Source organism: Triturus cristatus, chromosome 3_1 (genome assembly GCF_964204655.1).
Source record: "Triturus cristatus chromosome 3_1, aTriCri1.1, whole genome shotgun sequence".
Classification (NCBI taxonomy): Eukaryota; Metazoa; Chordata; class Amphibia; order Caudata; family Salamandridae; genus Triturus; species Triturus cristatus.
This window is the reverse complement of record NC_140583.1, coordinates 366,652,161-366,672,644: the sequence shown is the minus strand read 5'-3', so window position 1 is coordinate 366,672,644 and position 20,484 is coordinate 366,652,161. Positions and strand designations below refer to the sequence as shown.

The 20,484-nt window shown below is 43.5% G+C and overlaps 1 protein-coding gene across 2 annotated transcripts in view; it reads right to left on the bottom strand.

The window, feature by feature from the left end:
- Positions 1 to 20,484, bottom strand: part of PRTG (protogenin) — a 230,503-nt gene that overhangs the window by 87,356 nt on the left and 122,663 nt on the right. For both annotated transcript variants that reach the window (XM_085644135.1, XM_085644136.1), the window contains 6 exons: positions 18,786 to 18,944; positions 18,215 to 18,374; positions 16,035 to 16,282; positions 11,951 to 12,115; positions 10,747 to 11,052; positions 1,697 to 1,885 (listed from right to left, as the gene is read on the bottom strand). In XM_085644135.1, the coding sequence (XP_085500261.1) occupies positions 1,697 to 1,885; positions 10,747 to 11,052; positions 11,951 to 12,115; positions 16,035 to 16,282; positions 18,215 to 18,374; positions 18,786 to 18,944 (1,227 nt within the window). The remainder of the gene's footprint in view (positions 1 to 1,696; positions 1,886 to 10,746; positions 11,053 to 11,950; positions 12,116 to 16,034; positions 16,283 to 18,214; positions 18,375 to 18,785; positions 18,945 to 20,484) is intronic.

Here is a 20,484-nt window from a genome sequence, read left to right as displayed (position 1 = left end):
TCAGGCAGCTTTAGCATAAATGAGCCACGTGATTCCACGTCATCCACCATGGGTCCAGTGCGGGCCTGTCATTTACAGCTAGTGTCTTCTGGAAGTTCTGATTTTAGAGTACTTTGCATAAACCAACTGTGCTCATCAATGCACCTCGCAACAATCATTTGTAAAAGGGCAGACCGGGTGAAGAAATGGTGCCCCACTGATACAGTGGTACCTGGTCACCTCATGATGACAATCTTAGTTGCGTTAGTACCGGGATACATTTACGGCTAAATATCTCTTCAAAATGGAGAACACTTGTAGGCTTGTCCCATTTTAAATAAAAATAGGTTTGAGAGCTGCAGTAAGCTTGGCTTGTTAACCAACACCACAACGGATCGGTTAGAAAATCTGATTTGTGAGAGAAGTTCAAGAGTTGTTGTAACAACCATTCTGTTTGATTCCATTGAATATTCAAGTTATTTCTTACTTTAAAGACCTGAAATGTTATTGAAAGGCCCCCAATTTTTTTTGGCTAATGTTAAATTATACTGTTCATCTCTCTATCCCTGAACTAGGTTAACCGTGAAGAGCTTTTACTCTCCACTCAAGGAATACATAGTATGGGGAAAAGTGGGTAAATTTAGTGAAGTTCAGACGGTCCCAGATGCCAAGTTTCGTCAAAAGTCTGGAGAAGGGAAGCTCAGACTTGCAAAATAAAAGAGACCTCAGGAATACGGTTCGGTGCTGGCTCTACACCATCCCCGAAATGCTCACAGGGGTGGCCTAAAGAACAGGATCTTGAGTGGGAGTGTGAATTTCGCGAGAGCTGAAACTTTTTCTTATGTTTGGCGACATACAGCTTAATTTCTCATTCCTGGATCACTTGTGAGAGCAGTTATCACACAACTTCAAGTTGTGACTGAGTTCAGACACCACAGACACACATTGTGCTAGTTCGAGGCCGATAGTCATAGAAGGGAGAGGGGCAAAAAACAGGAACCGACATCAGCGAACGGGCGGGGGTGCTTACATGAGGCTCTGCTCTGGCACTTCAGGGGTGGTACAGAGCCAGTGGCGAGCTGAACGGTGCAATCAAGTGGTATGAAAGAGCATTGCTGTAGAAAAGTTTGCAGATCCAGGCTGGCACCTGGGGAGTACTCTAAGGTGAGGAATCTGTGGGTAGAAGTATCTATCAGAAAGGCACATCAGGTCAGACGCAGTACGCTAAGATTTACTAAGAAAGAGGATGCCCAAACTACCACCAGTCAAGCTGCCATGGCCTTAGGATGATATAAGAACCTAGTATATACAGCTTATAGGGACAGCCATGGGATCGTCTGCATGGCACAGTCCATGGAAAAGTCGTGATTTGGCATTTAAGAAGCTATCCACTACTTCCAAAGGATTCCATTGAACATTAGTGCTAACCAGACATTTGTTCCATAATGAAGTTATCGCAGAGCCTGTCTAGTCTTGAAACACCTCGGAGCAAAGCAACGATATACTTCTTAGACAGAATTCCAAATACAAATCAGCCTACCTTTAAAGCATAAGGAAGCCTGTTTAAACTTACATTTTACAATTGTAAATGAAACTGGCTCATTCTGACATATTAGGCTAGTCTTCAATATTCTGCTGTTTTGTGAGCCTCGTCAAACCATCTAATTGTTTTTCCCCCCACTGTTGTCCTAGTAAGACCATAATAAACATGACCTACCTAGTCCCACAATTGTGTACTTGAGGTTCTTGGCATCCAACAGAAAGGGCCCAGTCTCCAACTGCCCTTCCTCCTTGTAGAAAAGTTTGTATCCTCGCACGGCTGCAGGGTCAGCAGGGTCCTGCTGCCAGTTCACCACAATAGTTGAACAGTTTAGGGGGTCCAGGTGAAGTTCTGGAGACCTCGGTGCTAAAGTTAAAAAAAACACACATATCAAAACTACTATCTTTACAGCACAAAAATATTTTGATGCTATCATATTTGTAATGCTTTTTATGCTGTGCTTCTGTCGCTTCAAATAGCTTTGATGTGAAGAGAACGACAAATTAAGACACGGTAGTCGATAGGTGAGAAAGGATCAGACCAGAAGTTCATTGTGATAATCCTCTGATCAGACAGTGCTCTGGAAATCCTCTTTGTAAACTGGTGTTGGCGTGCGTACAGTCTCAAGGTAGAAGAAAAGTTCAGCCCCGAGTGCTTACACCTGAGAAGTGTCCATAAAACAACTGCCAGCACCTAACCAGCCTTTCTGGGTGTTTACTGTACAGAAGGAAGGCTTTGTGCACAAGAGAGATTAGTCTACGGTTAGCATATGCCTTACATCTAAAACAAAGCACTCACTGAAAATATTCACCAAGAGTAAAGGTACATTTCGAATATGGCCTATGGCGACCCTTTTCTATAAAAGTGTCACACACCGATAAATCAACATTTTTCTTACAGATGCCAAAAAGGGGTTACCTCCAGAGGTGGACTGGACCTACCAAGTGACCGTTGGAGAGGCCAAAGCAAGTCACATGCCAGGCAGCACCAGCGCAGACCAACTGGTCTTCCACAGGCAAGAGCATGACAAACTCCCAATCCTTCCCAGAATTATTAATATCATATCCTCAGAGCACAGCACAACGTGTATACTATGGAGCAAGCGCTATATAAATGCAATAAATGACATACACCACTGACGTTTAGAGTACAGATATTATGGGGGAAAAATAATGTGCTTATTTGTGTGGTAGAAAGTAGCAATGCTGACCTTTTCCTAGCCTAGTCTCCCCCCTTGTGAAATGGTCTCACTTGTATATATAGAGTTACCTGTGAATGTTGTGTGCTCTCCTTTTCAAATAAACACCTTTTGAAATTTGCCTCGGTTAGTTCTCAGGATTGGGCTGAGAAGCAGAAAGCATGCACATGCTTATCGAGTTATCGTTCATTCTGTCTCTTACGTGGCACTCCCAGGCCATTTAACAACTTTTTTGATGTTCTTTAGAAAATGTGCAAAGGTTTCTTTGGTACCACAGGCAGACTCATTATGAGGATGTTCACTCAATTTAGGCAAAATACATACTGCAGCCCCCAAAAAATTAAAGTATACAAACACCTACTAACAACTGTCTATTTTGACCGAAGTTACTATCTCGGACAAAGGCAGCAACATTTCATACACTCATACACATATATGTGCTATTTCTAAGTTCTGGCAGAATTGTTTCCTCTTAAGACAGAAAAATCTGCTACATGATATGTATAAACAGCACAGATATCTACTTTACACATTATGCCATTATTTATGTTAAATCCTTAGCCCCCGGCGTTGGTTGTAATGCTTGATAGACGAACTAAGGGCTGGTTTTCATAAGAAACAAAGTACATTTTTCTGCCACTCGGTCCAAGAGGATAGATTTTCCAGAAAGATTTCGAGGGAAGAGAACAAAATCTAGCCAACGCTGGTAACACTTAAAAGATCCTATACTAAAGAGGTGCATTTCTGACAGCCAACATGTCTCAAATTCTCTACAACATGGTACAGATTTCAAGCTAAATCTGAGCTTTATAAACATCAAAGCATAAATACATACGTGCATAACCGCCTGATCTAAGTAACAGAAGACACCGAGAATGTCCTCTAAATCTGAACAACCTACCAAATCTATATGTCATAGGAATCTTATACGGCTAATTCAAAGGTGATAAGCAAGAAAGTATGTAAACACAACACTAAGGGCCTCATTTACACATTGGCCCGTCCACCATATTACAGAAGCATTATAACATATGAAACTTAATACAGCAGAAAGGATATCCATCAGGTTTTGACAGAACATCCCATCTGCTAACTCTAAATAAGACCCTTAATTGTTCAATAAGAATCCAATCCCTGTTTTTGCTTGGCTGGAACTATGTGTTCCTCCATATGCCTTAGAATGCCTTGTCTGAGTCTTCAACTTTAGCCCATGAATTTTCTTTCCTAACAGCAGCTATTCAAGAAAGCAAATAAAGTATTCCCCTCAGGATGCCCTAAAAGGGGAAACTTAAAACCAAACTGAAAACATACATATCTTACTAAAATTTAATAGAGGTGCTCCATGCAGATACAAATTAAATTCTGAAAACCCGCTTGATCGTGAAACCCTGATCCAACAGCCTTAAAGTTATGCAATCTCAAATCTGTTAACCACAATGCTGTCTGAAAACAGGATATTGCAGGAGCTGTAGGAACACAAGGTACGATGCGTGGCCTAGTATTCCAAGTTCCATGGCTTACCTGTCACCATGAACATTTTCGGTCTTCTAAATCTCCTTTAGATCTCTTCTAAATTCTATATGATGTAAACAATTAGCTGCACCAGTTAGAAACTATTACTGGCAATGGTTGATTTTATACAAAATCAAAGCACTGGCTTATGTTGATATTCTGAAAATAACATTAATTGACAGACTCTATTCCAGACCATTTGGTATATACAAGCCTATCAAACGCAGAAAATAAGGAAACCTGAGATACAGGCATTTGAGGACAGCTAGGAAATGCATACATTATAATGGCTCAAAACGCACTGGCTTATGTTGATGTTCTGAAAATAAAATTAATTGACGGACTCTATTCCAGACCATTTGGTATATACAAGCCTATCAAACGCAGAAAATAAGGAAACCTGAGATACAGGCATTTGAGGACAGCTAGAAAATGCATACCTTATGACGGCTCAAAACGCATCTATTAATCACTCAATAATTGTTCATGGCTGTGTCTTTTTCTTTCCACTAAGAATAAGGAATATGCTACTTACCAGTATGCATCTGTTCTTGGCATGTAGAGCTGCAGATCTACACACTTTTGCATAGATCGCCATCTGGTGTTGGGCCCGGATGTTTGCAGTTTGTTTTTCCTCTTGGAAAGTCTTTGGAAGTCACAAGGTCAGTGACTCCTCCTTTGGATCGTATTGCGCATGGGCTTCGGCTCCATCCTCAGATTGTTTTTCGCCAGCAGGGAAAGATGGAGCGTAGTAACAACAGTGAAGAAACCCATGTGTGTTGTATCTAAATAAGATAGACTGGAACAGATACAGGTAGCCGGGGAGGCGGGTGGGCGTGTGTAGATCTGCAGCTCTACATGCCAAGAACAGATGCATACTGGTAAGTAGCATATTCCGTTCGAGGCATATGAGCTGCAGATTACACACTTTTGCATAGACTATATAGCAGTTCCCAACCTTAGCAGCGACCACCGGTATCTGTTGCAGTGGTTTGAAATAATGTTTTTAGTACAGCCTGGCCCACACTAGCTTGTTGCTTGGTTTGCACATCTACACAATAGTGTTTAGTGAAAGTGTGCAGTGTTGAACATGTAGCTGCTTTGCAGATATCATCTAATGGGACGTTCCCTAGAAAAGCCATGAAAGCCCCTATCTTCCGTGTAGAATGGGCTTTAGGGGGAACGGATAGCGTTCGTTTTGCTTTGTGGTAGCATATCTGGATGCATTTTACAATCCACCTAGCTATCCCTAATTTTGAGATGGGGTTGCCCTTGTGGGGTGGAGAGAAAGAGACAAACAGTTGTTTGGTCTTTCTGAAAGGTTGTGTTCTTTGGATATAGTAAAGGAAGGCTCGTTTGACATCTAGCGTGTGCAGAGCCCTTTCTGCAACAGTCTGAGGTTGCGAGAAAAATACTGGTAATTCTACAGATTGGTTTAGGTGAAAAGGGGAAATGACTTTAGGTAGGAATTTTGGGTTGGTACGGAGAACAACCTTGTTCTGGTGCATTTGAAGAAAAGGTTCTTGTATGGTAAGTGCTTGTATCTCACTGATCCTTCTAAGGGAAGTGATGGCTACAAGGAAAGCTGTTTTCCATGTGAGGAATTGCAGTTCGCATTTATGCAAAGGTTCGAAGGGAGGCCCCATTAGCCTTGTGAGAACGATATTTAATTTCCACACAGGTGAGGGTGGTACTCTGGGGGGAATTATTCTTTTGAGGCCTTCCATGAAGGCTTTAATGGCAGGTACTCTGAAAAGTGATAGGTGCTGCCTGTTTTGTAGGTAAGCTGCAATTGCTGCGAGGTGAAGCCGAATGGAGGTATAGGCTAGATTACACCTTTGTAGGTGGAGTAAGTAGCATACGATGTGTTGTATAGACACGTCTAGAGGATTGATTGTGTTGTTATGGCAATAAACAACAAATCTTTTCCACTTGGCAGCGTAGCAGGCTCTAGTGGTAGGGCGTCTAGCTTCTTTGATGACGTTCATACAATCAGGGGGAATGTTTAGGTATCCGAATTCTAGGATTTCAGGAGCCAGATCGCAAGGTTGAGCTGAGCTGGGTCCGGGTGCCTGATCTCTCCATGGTTCTGGGTTAGGAGGCATGGTGAGAGGTGTAGCTTTTGGTGTGGTACTACCGAGAGTTCCAGCAGCATGGTGTACCACGGTTGTCTGGCCCACGTTGGAGCTACTAGGATCAGTGAGGGAATGCTATTGTACCTTTCGCACCACTAATGGAATGAGTGGGAGAGGTGGAAAAGCGTACGCAAATTTGCCTGACCAGTTCATCCATATCGCATTTCCTTTGGACAATGGGTGTGGGTATCTGGCGGCGAAGCTTGGGCATTTTTTGTTTTCGTGGGTGGCAAAGAGGTCTATCTGTGGATGCCCCCACATTTGAAAGAACGGATGAAGAACCTGCGGGTGAAGTTCCCACTCGTGGATCTGTTGTGTCTGTCTGCTGAGCAGATCTGCCATGGTGTTTTAGACTCCTGCGACATGTTGAGCTAGGAGAAAGATTTTGTGTGGAATTGCTAATCTCCATATGCTCTGTGCTAATTAAGAGAGCTGTGGAGAGTGTGTGCCGCCTTGTTTTTGAATATAATACATGGCCGTTATGTTGTCTGTGTGAATGAGGACTGCCTTGCCTGAAATCCGTGGTTGAAAGGATTTTAGGGCTAGAAAGATTGCTAGTAACTCCAGATGGTTGATATGGAGTAACTTTTGTTGAGGCGTCCATGTGCCCTGCACTGTGAGGTGTAATAGGTGAGCTCCCCAGCCGGAGAGCGATGCGTCCGTTGTTAGTATTATTTGGGGAACCGGTTCCAGGAACGGTCGACCTTTGGAAAGGTTTGTGGTGTTCCACCACTGCAGAGAGCTATGGGTGCGACCATCTACTAACACCAGTTCAGTCAGTTGCCCCTGGGCCTGGTTCAATTGGCGCGCTAAGCACTCTTGGGGTGGACGCATCTGGAGTCTTGCGTGAGGCACTATGAAAATGCAAGAGGCCATCATCAGTTGCATAAACACTCTTGCTGGAAGGGAGTGTTGAAGTACGAATTTTTGTCGCAAAGCCTGAATGCTTGCAATCCTGGCCGTACTGGGGTAGGCTATTGCTTTTGAGGTGTCTATGGTGGCACCGAGGTATTGTTTTATGTGGGATGGTGTTAGCTGGGACTTTAGGTGGTTCACCGTGAAGCCTAGTTGGTGAAGTAATTGGATTGTGGTGGCGGTGTGGTGTACACATTGGTTGTATGAAGTGGCTTCTATCAGCCAGTCGTCCAAGTATGGGAAGACGTGAATGTGCTGTCTTCTGAGGTGTGCCGCCACAACCGCTAGGCACTTGGTGAATACCCGTGGTGCTGTTGTGACGCCGAATGGGAGCACCTTGAATTGGTAGTGTTGTCCGTCCACTACAAATCTGAGGTACTTTCTGTGAGCATGGTGTACTGGAATGTGGATGTATGCGTCTTTCAAGTCCAGTGTGGTGAGAAAGTCGTTCTGGGAGAGGAGTGGAAGTACCTGCTGAAGCGTTACCATGTGAAAATGGTCTGAGTGTATGTATGTGTTTAGGGGCCGGAGATCTAGAATAGGTCGTAGAGTCTCGTCCCTTTTTGGTATTAGAAAATATAGGGAGTAGACCCCTAAATTTTGTTGATTGACAGGAACGTGTTCTATTGCCTGTTTTTGTAGGAGGGAGATTACCTCCTGCTTTAGTAATGTGGAATGTTCTTGTGACATTGGGCGTTGCCTGGGTGGAATGTTTGGGGGGGTAGATGTTAATTCCAGGCAGTATCCTGACCGAATAATTTGGGTCACCCATTTGTCTGAGGTGATGGTCTCCCAGACATGTAGGAAATTTTGAAGTCTGCCCCCGACCGGAGTGGGATGGTCTGGAGGGAGCGTGGGGAAGTCATTGGGTAGGCGGTGTGGCAGAGCGGGCGGTATTTGTTTTGCCTCTGCCTTTATTATTGTTGCCCCTATAGCCGCCTCTTTGATAACCCCTTGTGAAGGTAGACTGAGATGTACTCCGAAAGGAAGAGCGGCGAAGAGAGCGCCTAGGAGGGTGTGACTGTAGGGCTCCCATGGACTTCGCCGTATCCGTGTCCTTCTTCATTTTTTACGAGGGCCTCATCTACCTTTGGGCCGAATAGGTGTTCCTGGTCAAAGGGATGATTAAGGATGGAGGCTTGTACCTCTGGTTTAAATCCTGATATTCTTGGCCAAGCATGGCGACGGAGGAGGACGCTAGTATTAATGGCCCTGGAGGCTGTGTCTGCTGCATCTAAGGCACAGCGTATAGAGGTGTTAGTGATTGTCTTACCCTCTTGAATTAATTCATTGGCCCTAGTTTTATATTTTTCAGGGAGGTGGTGCATTATGTTTTCTAATTCATCATAATGTGCCCTATCATATCTGGCCAATAGCGCTTGGGTGTTGGCGATACGCCATATATTGGCTGCCTGTGACGCAGTGCGCTTTCCTGACGCGTCCAGTAGCTTTGACTCTTTGTCAGGTGGAGGTGCTTCGCCCGACGCCTGGGAATTTGTTCTTTTTCGTGCAGTGGAAGCCACTAGGGAATCTAGTGGCGCTGGCCCTTTGATATAGGAGGGATCTGTGGGGGCAGCTTTGTATTTTTTGTCTATGCGTGGGTTAATGACCCTGGCCCTAACTGGGTCTTTAAAAACCTCTGGCGCATGCTTTACCACCCCCTTAAGCATAGGTAATATGGAGGTAGACCTATGTGTGGTATCAAATGTGTCGAGGAGGATATCCTCCTCCACTGGGTCAGTGTGCAAGTCTACCCCGTGATAGTGTGCCGCCCTTTGAAGTAGATGGTGGAACCCTAATGAGTCTTCCGGTGGAGATGGCCTGGAAGGGTAAAGGTCATCTTGTGTGACGTCGGGGATATCTGGGTTATTGTAGTCGTCCCATGGGTCTGGGGATCCTGTAGGGGTGGGGTCTTGGGGCACATCCCCTATATCCGGATATGGGTCCCCCTGATCATCATCGTCTGGAGACGGGTTCGGAGAGCGATGAGGTGGGGGCGGAGGAGGGGTGGGAGAAGGTATTCTGAAAGGAGAGGTAGAAGAGTCCTTCCTCTTTGGAGGTGGAGGCGGAGCCGGTTTATCCAAATGTCTCTTTTTGGAAGAGAGTGCCAGATGTCCAGTTTTTGGATCCTTGGTGAGAGTTTTTTGCAAGGGATCCGGTGTAAACATTTCCTGTGAAAGTGTTTGGTCCGTCGGCGCCAAAGGCGTCGTGGCCGATGTCTTTTTAGGCTTGTCCGTGCCAGTTTGCTTAGCACCGGGCTTGGGAACCTCCGATTTCTTGGTCGGCGCCGAGATGGGCTTCGGCTTGGAAGTGTCGGTGCCGAGGGCCTTATGGGGTTTGGTCGGTACCGAAGATGGCGTCGGTACGGAAGAACTGGGTTTCGACCCGGAGGGCTTCGGTGCGGAGCTCGGTGTTGAGGTAGAGGCCGGTTTCTTTTTCGGTGCCGAAGTATGTTTCTCGGCACCGCTGGCAGGCTGGCTCGAGCCCGAGCCGCCGGAAGGCTTACTTGGCTTCTTCACCGGGCCCGAAGGTGGGGTGTGTGAAGCAGTGTCTCTGGTCTTGCTTAGGCCCGGAGGCGAAGGCGTGACCGAAGCCTTTTTGGGTGTTGGCGTGGGTGTGTGTGTGTGTGGGGGAAAGGAGGAGGGGGGGGGTATAGTACTCACGACCCTCTGCGCCGGAGTGATGTCTTCCACATCTGACTCGTCTGCCTCGGAAGCACTGACGAGGTCCTCTTCGGTGCGCTGCTGTCCCGGATCTTCGATGTCGTCTCCGAAGATATCGACTGGGACGGAGGTCGAGGAGTGTGCCATGTTTCTTCTGGCTCTTCGGTCCCGAATAGTCTTTTTCGATCGAAAAGACTTACAGGCCAGACAGTCTCGAGCCTCATGTTCAGGGGAGAGGCAGAGGTTGCATACCTCATGAAGATCGGTGTGGGGGAATTTGGACCCACATCGAGGGCACTTCTTGAATGGAGTTCTTTCCATCAGCCGGGACCGGAGCTTGGGTAGGCCCGAAGGCCGTCGTCGACGACTGGAACCGAAGGTTTGCCGATGAGAAGGTGCGTTGATTGAAGAGATCGCGATCGAAACAATACCGCGATTTGGGGTGAGGATTCCGCTTCGATCGTCGAACTGGAAACTGTTCGGAACCGGAGCGCGAAGATTACATCCGAGCCCGATGGCGGAAAAAAACAATCTGAGGATGGAGCAGAAGCCCATGCGCAATACGATCCAAAGGAGGAGTCACCGACCTCGTGACTTCCAAAGACTTTCCAAGAGGAAAAACAAACTGCAAACATCCGGGCCCAACACCAGATGGCGATCTATGCAAAAGTGTGTAATCTGCAGCTCATATGCCTCGAACAGAATGTTTATTTCTCTTTACTTGCCATTGCTAAGATTCCTATTTCCCATGCATTAAACACAAAATTTGCAATTGCTTGATGAGTACTGGAAGAAATAAAATACCTCTAATGCTTGTGGCTTTTGGGGTTTTATGGGAAGTCCACACAGAAGATTCGCCCCAGCCCACACTTGTTGCAGCAGCAATTCGCACCATGTAGACACTGTCTGGCTTTAACCCTTCTAAGAGGTACTCATTTGTGGATCCTGGAAGCTCTAGAATGTGGATGGAGTTCTCTGCGCTCAGGCGAAATGAGATACGGAAAAGCACCACATGGCCCCTTCGGAACTTTGGAGGGATTGGCTGCCAAGAGATGAGTACATCGGTAGGGCTTCGACTGGTCAAACTTATTTCAGGCGCCCTTAGGGGAACTGCAAACAGAAAAGAGAGAGCACTCCTTATCTAACAGCAAGTTACAAGCAAGTATGGTAGAAAAGACAGATTAGTGACAGAGGTGCCCATCTAGAATACCCAAGTGGTTGCTTATTCGCTATGCATATTACCAATTTTAGCAATAAATGTGTTATCTAGAAAGTACTAGAAAATGGATTATGACCAACCAAGAAATCTTTGCGTTTGAAAGCATGATGCCAGGAATCCAATGCTCAACTTGCAGACTGATGTTTACAAAGTGGTACATTAAAAAGGTCTATAGGCATTGGTCGGGGCGCTGTGACGCTTTTATTACTCTACGTAGTCATGTTGGCAATGTATATTGGGAGAGAATATGAAGAAAAGCATAAAAATGTAAACAATCACTATACGATTAATCAATGTACCATGTACGTACCTACACTTTTAAATCTATGTAATGTGTACCAATTACGGCAAAACGGTAATAAAAATGTTTTTTTTTAAAGTCTGTTGAATCTGTTCTGCCTAGTCTCATATCAGTTAATGGATACGTCAAGGCACCGAGGACTACTGCAAAATAGAAATCCTCCAGGTCCCTATGCCTTCTCATAAACTAAATCACATTGTGCACTCCCAGTGGGTGGTACTATCTTCTAAGGAGTCAAAATGACTTTGAAAGCTTATACTGTCTTATCAGTAATGGGCCTAGCAAGACTTCAGACAGTATGCAGAGGCCAAACTACTTGCACCAATCCCAATCCAAGCCAGTGTTATTAAACAGCAGAAAAATTAGATCCTTTCTTATTAGTAAGGACCCGATTAAGTAAATTGAAAGATGCACAGAGAATGAGAGAACTGTGTTCTCTGCTCTTAAAATAAATGATCAAGATCATTCACAGTAATGCGTTCACTTACCATCTTCCAGGGTATTCTGTGTCACATGATCGGACATCTGACTGGCCCCCATAGGCATGTAGGCTACGATATAAAAAGTGTAGTTGCTGGCAGGATCCAAGTCGTCTATGATGTAATGGGTGGTGTCATTTCCGATAACTATTTGGTACTCTTCGTTGTTCAAACCTAGACAAAGATGATTAAAACACAGGCACTTGAGAAAAATGAAACATCCGCCCTTTAGAAAAACAGCCAAAGCAGGCGAGGCAGGCGGCCAGATCACCCACAGCGGTCTTGTGTGTTTTTTTGTGTCAGCCCTTGGAGCGTAGCCCACCTAGCGTGCCCTACAGTTACTGTGTCTTACTCCTCGTACGAGTGGCTCAGAATAACTGCAGAACCCTCGCAATCTGCTGCTTCAATATTCATTCAAGAAACAGTCACAATAAAGGAGGAGAGACTTAATCCAGCAGATATCTCTAATGGTCTTGTCGTTCAAAGGCATCTTTAATTCCACTTATTTAAACCCAGACTCAATGAAAGCCTATTTAGGGAGCCATCATGATGGACTATGGGCAATGTGAAGGCTATACTCTGTTCAAAAAACCAAAAACAAACAAAATGAACCCATTCTGAGAGAGATCTTATTTTCCCCCTGAGAAACCCATTATGATATTGGATTAAAAGATGTCAATAGGACTGGTAGAGAATGCTCCTCTGTAAATTGCTTGCTTTATAATGAGCGTCCTCTAAAAAAACAATTCAGCGCAATTCATATTAAAATATGCATGGCGATGTATAGAGTGGTGCTTGCCTTTGTCGGGTTTAATTCCTATAGAACAGACTTGTAAAGTGGAACAAGCCTGCCTGAAAGCCGCCATGCTTCACGGTGGAGGCATGCCCACTTAATCAAAACCCTGCAAGGGCCCAGACCCTCCTCTCGACAACTGAATTTACAAACAAAACCAAAGGCAAACTCTGCTATTAGGTTTTCCCACATTTATGAATAAACTTGATAGCATTTTAATTAGACAAGATTACCAGCACCTCACAACAGAGCCGGTGATGGCCTGTTAATTAGGACTGGCGTGGCGTGATTTCTGACCTGCCGAACGGCACCCTTGAGCTCAAATTAAAAGGGCTTCTTCGGTGCCTGAATGAATCCATGGGGCTTCCTGCCGAGGCCTAATGAAACCGGCATAAAAGAGGACAAGCCCGGCCTTCCACCACAATCAGGGTTCCTTTTGTCCCGTTTCAAAACCCCCTAACAAGGAATTAACCCGCTTCCAACATGCACTCTCGCCGGGCCCTCATTATGTGGGAGGACTATGACCACACGATTAAAATGCAAAATATCCCTTTAACAAAGCTCCCACCTGTTGGTTTCTTTGACTAACTTTATGAAACACTGAATCTTTTTGTTTTGTTTGTTTGTGTGTGTGCATGGCGGGCAAGACCAGGGCACGGTGGGGTCTGGGTTTTGCCAAGGATTCCCAGCGAATTCTCAAATCTGGGCATAAGGGTCTGGAATTAAGAAACGTGGCCTTTTGTTTTTAATCACCTCCTGGAACAAACCGAAGATACTACAACTTTTTGAAATGGGGCATAATTAGTGCTTTTAGATATTTCCGTTGTTCTACATTTGTGAACGTTTTGGGACCTTGTAAAAAACACCCCCATGTCTATTTGTATGGGTAATGGGAACGTTTTGCTAAGGGAAGCGGGCTTAGGCGCTTCTGTGCAATACCCTTTTGTTTCATCGGGTTTAAAAAACGACCATTAAGATGGAACACAAATGAACGTAAGACTGTTTATTCTGCTGCATCTCGCGCTTTGAAACAGCTCTAATAGCGAATTTAAAGAGTATGAGGAGCAGTTTTAGGATGAAATAACGAGAGATTCCTAAGGGGTCACCCCACAAAAATCCTGCTCTATTGCACTTTCAGTTAGGATGCCCAGAAAAGTTTTTTTCTGGAGTGAAATATTGGGATTTTAAAAAAATTACAAAAATAAGAAAGTGAACACGCTCGAAAATTGAGATATTTTATGTCAGCTTAGCCTCCGAAAGGGCAGCAGGATTCGGGCAGACTCGGTCATCGCAAAAAGAGTTTTAAAAATCTTAAAAACTACAAAGAAAATTGGTCCCTAGACAGTGATCCTATGTGTAATATACCTTACACTCAAGCAAAATAAGTTTGTTTGGGAAAGCGATATGGCTGCGGAGCCACTCTACCATATTATAGGCATAAGAGCAAGTGGAAAGAAGTTAGTTTGGCGGTCCAATTGCCTACACATGAGGTTTGCACAGAATGGTCGCGTAAAGGAGGTTGGGGGGGGGGCTGAGATGTGATCAGTCATAGCCCGTGTTTTCGAAGTTGAAGTCGAAATTGTCCCACCCATTATCTTAATCATTTATGTGAGGGAATTGGATCTTGTACAATGAGTCGCTTAGAATTTGAAGCAATTCGGAATAGAGGATCAGTATGGTCTTCCCCCTCCCAAAAATGATAAGGAGAGGGGCAAAGAAGTTGTCAGTAAGTGACAGAAGAACAAAAAGAAACAAACAGCAAGTTAAAACTAATGGGAGAATGAAGGAGGTGCCTTGGTTTATGCATCATCAAATAACAGTTGACCTCAGAGCTGTATTTGACGGTAAGAGACAACTGTCTTTTTTAAAAGTACAAGCCTTTCCTGCATTTTTTAGGAAGATTTTAAAAGTTTTTTTTAACAGTAGGAGAAGAGTAGGATAAATAAAATCACCCGGGGAAACACTTTCTGCATACTGGAAAAGCAATGTCCTGCGCAAATCCCGATTTGGGCGCACACAGGAGTTTCTATGTTAATTGCATACATTAGCAAATAAAAGGCTGGAGCAAATTGTGCAAGTAAACACTGCAAATTCGGATTCTGCGCACGTTGGAATGGACCAAACATGTACAATTACCACATTACCCACTTCTAAGGAATGAGTCTTTGAATGGTGCAGTAATTGGGCATCTGCATAATTCCACATCATACAGTATCATAAATTGCAGGTGTGGCATTAGTGTATCTGCCATCAAATGTGATGATCGCATTTTGGAAAGATTACAGAGACGTATTACTTGAATTAGTATTTGAAAACGAATTTGAGACAGAAACTTCCAAGAAAACAACTTCTAAACTCCAAATTACAAAAGCAGTTTGGCCATTGACTAGCGGACAGCTGCACAAAGCTCAAAGAAGAGGGTGGTCTTTAGTTTCATTTACACAGGCACAATTCTTTTTATTGAAGAGGCTTACCCTAATGCCCTGGTTTGAAAGAGTCCAGCCAATTATTGGACAGGATCTTAGACATATGTTCATCGAAGAGACTTCAAACTGTACATGCAAAGGATCTTCCTGAGTACTTAGGTGGACAAATTTGAACCTACATAAGAGGCACAGATAGCAGCGTGCCACGGTGATGCATGGTACCATGAGCAAATGATGCATTATGTGGCATTATTAAGAAATGGTGCTCCACAACTGGCATCATTAGGAATTGGTGCACCCCATGGCATCACAGCCCACTCCTAGACCCTAGACTTTTACAGAGGACACTACAAAATATCTCTTTATACTGTAGTGCTGAGTTGCATTGTGTCACCGATAGCAGATTGAAACACCACCAAGATAAATTGAAGAGGCACATTTTAAGGAAAGAGCCAAATTTAAGGTACTGATATTCCTGTCTGATGTTATCAGGCAGAGCATTCCACCATCATGGCAATAGAAATTGAAGCTTTTTTGGTCCATTTTCTGTAGCATCATATTATTTTACTGAGCAGATTTTCCTCTTCTGACCGAAGGTGAACTTTTGCGTCATACACCCCCTATTTTTCAAAAACGTTCACATAAATTAAATATGAAAAAAAGTAAATTGCTAAGTGTTAGCAAAACTAGGATTTTTGCAGTGTTTGTCAGCACAATAGTGAGTAGTGCCAGTGTTTGTGAGTATTGTAAAATGAATCGTCAACAGCCAGCAATGGGGATAAAAGGAAGTCAGAGTATGAATCTTCCTTATTTTGATATATTTAGGGAAAGGGGCATAATGCGGATTAAAATACATTTTGTTTGTATCACTCACCTTCAGCTTTCATGTAGTGTACAGAGTACGCAATGACTTTGTCAGAGTTGTAGAGGGGACGCTCCCAGGCCAGGAGGATGGCAGAACTTGACATAGTCTCTGCACGAATGTTGCGGGGGGCGCTGGGCCTGTCTTCGGACATCACCACAATCAATCGGGCCCGGGCCAGGACTGATCCCTGGCTGTTCTCAGCCATACACTGGTACACTGCGTCATCTTCAGGAATAATTTGGTTAATCACCAACTTGCTAAAAAGCAAAAACAAAAGGAGATAGCTAAGTTCACATTTCTTTTCTTCAACAATATATCACCATGGTCATGTTAAGGAGGACACATATTTGGACACATAATATGGACAAACCAAAGACATTTAATGATTATAGAGGGTCGTCGTTTCTAATACTGCCTGGAATTGTAAGCATTAATGACAATGCAACACACACACATAAAGCATATATGTAGATGCAAAGAGTATAAAATGCTATGTTTTCCCACTGTTGAGGGATAGAAGTGCTGTGACTCCTGAATATTTGTGGTTAACTCTGCAGCCACAAAAACATATACATCCACTGGTCCTAATCAGTGTACATTATTGTATGAACGTAAACTACACTTTGAAGAAAACAGCTCTTCCAAGCTGACTACCACAACATAAACAAGTAATATAAAAAAATATAGAAGGAGTAGCACGTGGAATGTGGTCCCATATTGCCATCTCAGGGTTCTGGAGACGTTTACAAACCTCTAGGGCTTCAGTCTTGTGGTTTATGTCACCACAATCCTTTGATGCAATATTGGATCATATTAACGTATTCTTCGCCGCACATCTGCATGTATGATTTATGCCATACTGTTTTTGCATGTATAATAAATATGAACAATATTAAACCAGAACCAAGCTTTTTCTTACCATGCTCCAAGGAGCTGGAATTCACTCCCGCTAACACTGAGGCAGTGTACGGATATTTCCATTCTAGAAAGTCCTTGAAAACATTTCTTTCTATTCTAAGACGTCTCATACAGTATTAGCATTTTGCTACTCGTCCGCAAGCGCGGATATATCCCTACGGGGGTGATTCAGGCGCTATGTTTTAACTTCCTTATGTAAAGCGCTTTTTTACCCCTGGGTCTAGCCAGCGCTAGCGTTCTGCGGAGTCCGAGAATCATTGGCCGTTGCCCAGTGGAGCTGACTTATGCAGCTATAGAGGAGTCTGGCTTTGGTTCACCCTTCAGCCGTCATCTACCCAGTCGGACATTGTTTTTAACGGTTCTTCACGGTCTTGTCTGTCTGTTTCTGTTTTTGCTGTGACTGCTTTGTCTCCCCTGAAATACTTTACCCCTTCTGGTCTACCTGACTCTCTCAGCATTCCTTCCCCTGTTTACCTTTCTCCCTTTTCCTTCCATTCCTCATAAAACGTGCTGTCTTGGATATATTTCGCGCTAATAACCTTTTGTTATTGTGCATCTCATGTTCTTCTCCTATACCTATACTTGTAACTGATGTAATTTCTTATAACTGTAACTGATATAATTTTTGTAACTGTAACTGATGTTATTTTGTAACCTGCAACTCACTGATCCTCATACCTCCGGGTCTAGCCAGCACTATATAAAACTTTTATTAAATGAAATGAAATATGTAAATAAATAAATAAACCTAAAGAGCCATTAAAACTGAGGAAAAAAAATTCTCAATATAGGGCTTTTCAAAATTGTAGTGCAGAGCACGTAAATATTTACTAATTTTGAAATCATCCATAAAACATGCCGCCCCAAAAAACCACAGAATCTTGACTGGTTTTGGGGGTGCAGGCCGAACAAGAGCTAAGAGAGGACTCACTTTGTATTGTAAAAAAGATATAGTAAAAGCAATACTGAAAATATGAACGGGCGAGGACTTGCAACTTCTCTGATCAAGGTACACTTTTTCCACTGGATAAACAGGCAAGTCCTTTCTCTTTCCTGCTTTTCCCCAGATACCCCAGCCTGTTACCACCTCTCACCTCAAACACTTTTTGCCACAGGTTTCATCATCTCCTAAAAGACTGCTTTCGGTTATCACTCATAGCTCTGCCCAGCCAAAGGTTCCACCAAACCCAGGCACAAACAGAAGTCTCTCTAGCTTCAATGCAAAAACTGATAATCCTTCAGATAAACTCTGTGGCCAGGACAATATTTACCTGTTGTACATTTTAATTCTTCCATTGGAGTGTATTCTCCTCCCATTCTTCAGCCAGGACAGCTTGGGACTTGGAAGTCCCTCCGCTTGGCACACAAATCGAGCAGTGCCTGCTCTGGGCCGTGTCAAACTTTCTGGCCACTCGATGAACGAAGGGGGAGCTGGAGACAGAAAACGCAATAAGACATCAAATTTACCAAGTCAGTAGATTGTGCAAAGTGAATGGATTTTACACACACACACACGCACACACACACACACACACGTTGTCCTTTCCACCCTCTGCGTGTAATTAACCTGAAAGGATTTCCCAGTTATTGAATCACACCAGCATTGAATTGACGTATGCAGAAATGTAAAGGACCAACACAGATTACACTGTGTACTTGTATTCATTCAGAAAGGAAAATTGTATTCATTCGGAAAGGAAAGGGTGTTAATTGGTTGTGAAATGTAACACATAATCGCCATTTTGGCAAATCCAACCCCAAAATGACCACAGTGAAGAAATAAAACGATATTTGAACTCTAATGAATTTTTAATTATCCCAATGCATTAAAAATAGCTTTACCTAAAACACTGACGGTTGCCAATGCAACTGTAAAGTTGCGCGTGCCTGGCGTGGAGGCACGGCATACATATACGCCAGCGTGTTGCAGCTTTACATCTGATATAATGAGGTTTCCATTTCCCAGCACTCGAGTGTTGAATACATCAATTGGCTTGTGATCTGTTCGAGAGAAGGGCCGAGTTAGAAACACCCATCAGGCAAGTTAAAATATTAAATTACAGTCATTTTAGGATGAACAAGATGGAACCTCTAAACAGATAGTTCCACAAAATTGCCCAAGACTTTTGGTGCAGCAATAAAACCTGAACAGCCATGTATACAATAATTGGAACCACCTATAGAGATACCTTTTATCTCTGCACAAGCAATACGCTATTGGTAATGTAATGAAATCTCACAAAGAATACAAAATGTCTTCTGGTTCCAGGTCTCTGTCTCTTTTGGAACAATAGTTAACATTTCATTATATACATGCAAGTACCACCTCAAACCACTTTACACTTCTGAGAATCAAACTGCTGCCTGCCTTCACAGCAACATCCCCAACCGACTGGCCACCTCAAGAAACTTATTGTGGTGCAGCAAAGTGCAATAGACCAAACATCATCGGTCCACAGAGACTCACTCTCCCCACAAAGTCTCCAATTAGATCATCATTTCTTTTTTTTACATCTACAGATCTTGCTGAAAATTCTTCCTACGGTTACTCTGTAAGAAGTCGGCTTTTACTGCTTAGGAGACCTTTCGGCTTAGTTAGTCAATGGTATTTATTTTAGTTCCACAAGTTATATTCGTAATCAAGTCTTTTAAATCCTGGCTCTCAGAACAGTGTGAAATCTTTTAGAAAACCTAATAATCTTTTAAAATATCTGCAATCCCTACTGGCTGCTCATACAAGATTGCACAATTCATGGGACTGCCCCTGTTTTTCTTCCAAACTCCTCTCCTGCCCCGTATTCTTGACTGCACTCCTGCTCCTCTCATCAGAATCTCTAATAGTTTCTTTGTACAAAGCACTAGAGCTGGAGGACAGTGGGGATTATTTCTCTGTGCTGTCCTCCAATGCCTTAAATAGTTTTCCTCCTGAATGGAGAGACCTTTTTTCTTACATTTAGAAATAAACTAAAAACTGTTTGTAGCTCAATATCCGTTTACCATCAGTTTTGCTCAGCTGCTAGCGCCAAGAAGCTCAACGGTGCTTGCTTACTCAACCAATACCCTCACAAAACAAAGTTATTGATTAGCATGACAGCAGCCTACCGTTCCCCTGGATGTCAATGAATGTAGGCAGCAGACCAGTGAAAGACCAGATTGTCTCCTGTACCAAAACACACCTTTCCTACTCATCTCATGCCCATTCCGACAACAAAGCCTTGATTCAGCCAATGACCTATGTTACCTCATGTCATTGTTACCTGCCTAAAAACCCTAATTTTATTAGCGTCCCTTGTGAATCAAGAGAAAGGATCTAAATAATTAGTTGCCATCTACCTAAAGAGGTGTGACCTGTGTAAAATTCTGTCCATCTTCATGCACCTAAGGAAAGCATTGAATCACTAAAGGACAATGGTTCTCCCCAGGCTTCTCATCATAGCCTGTGTCCTCATTTTACCAAGATACACCCTACATTTAATATATCCTTGATGAATCGAGAGAAAAGTTCAATAATTAGTTGACATCCACCTAACTTTCTATTTAA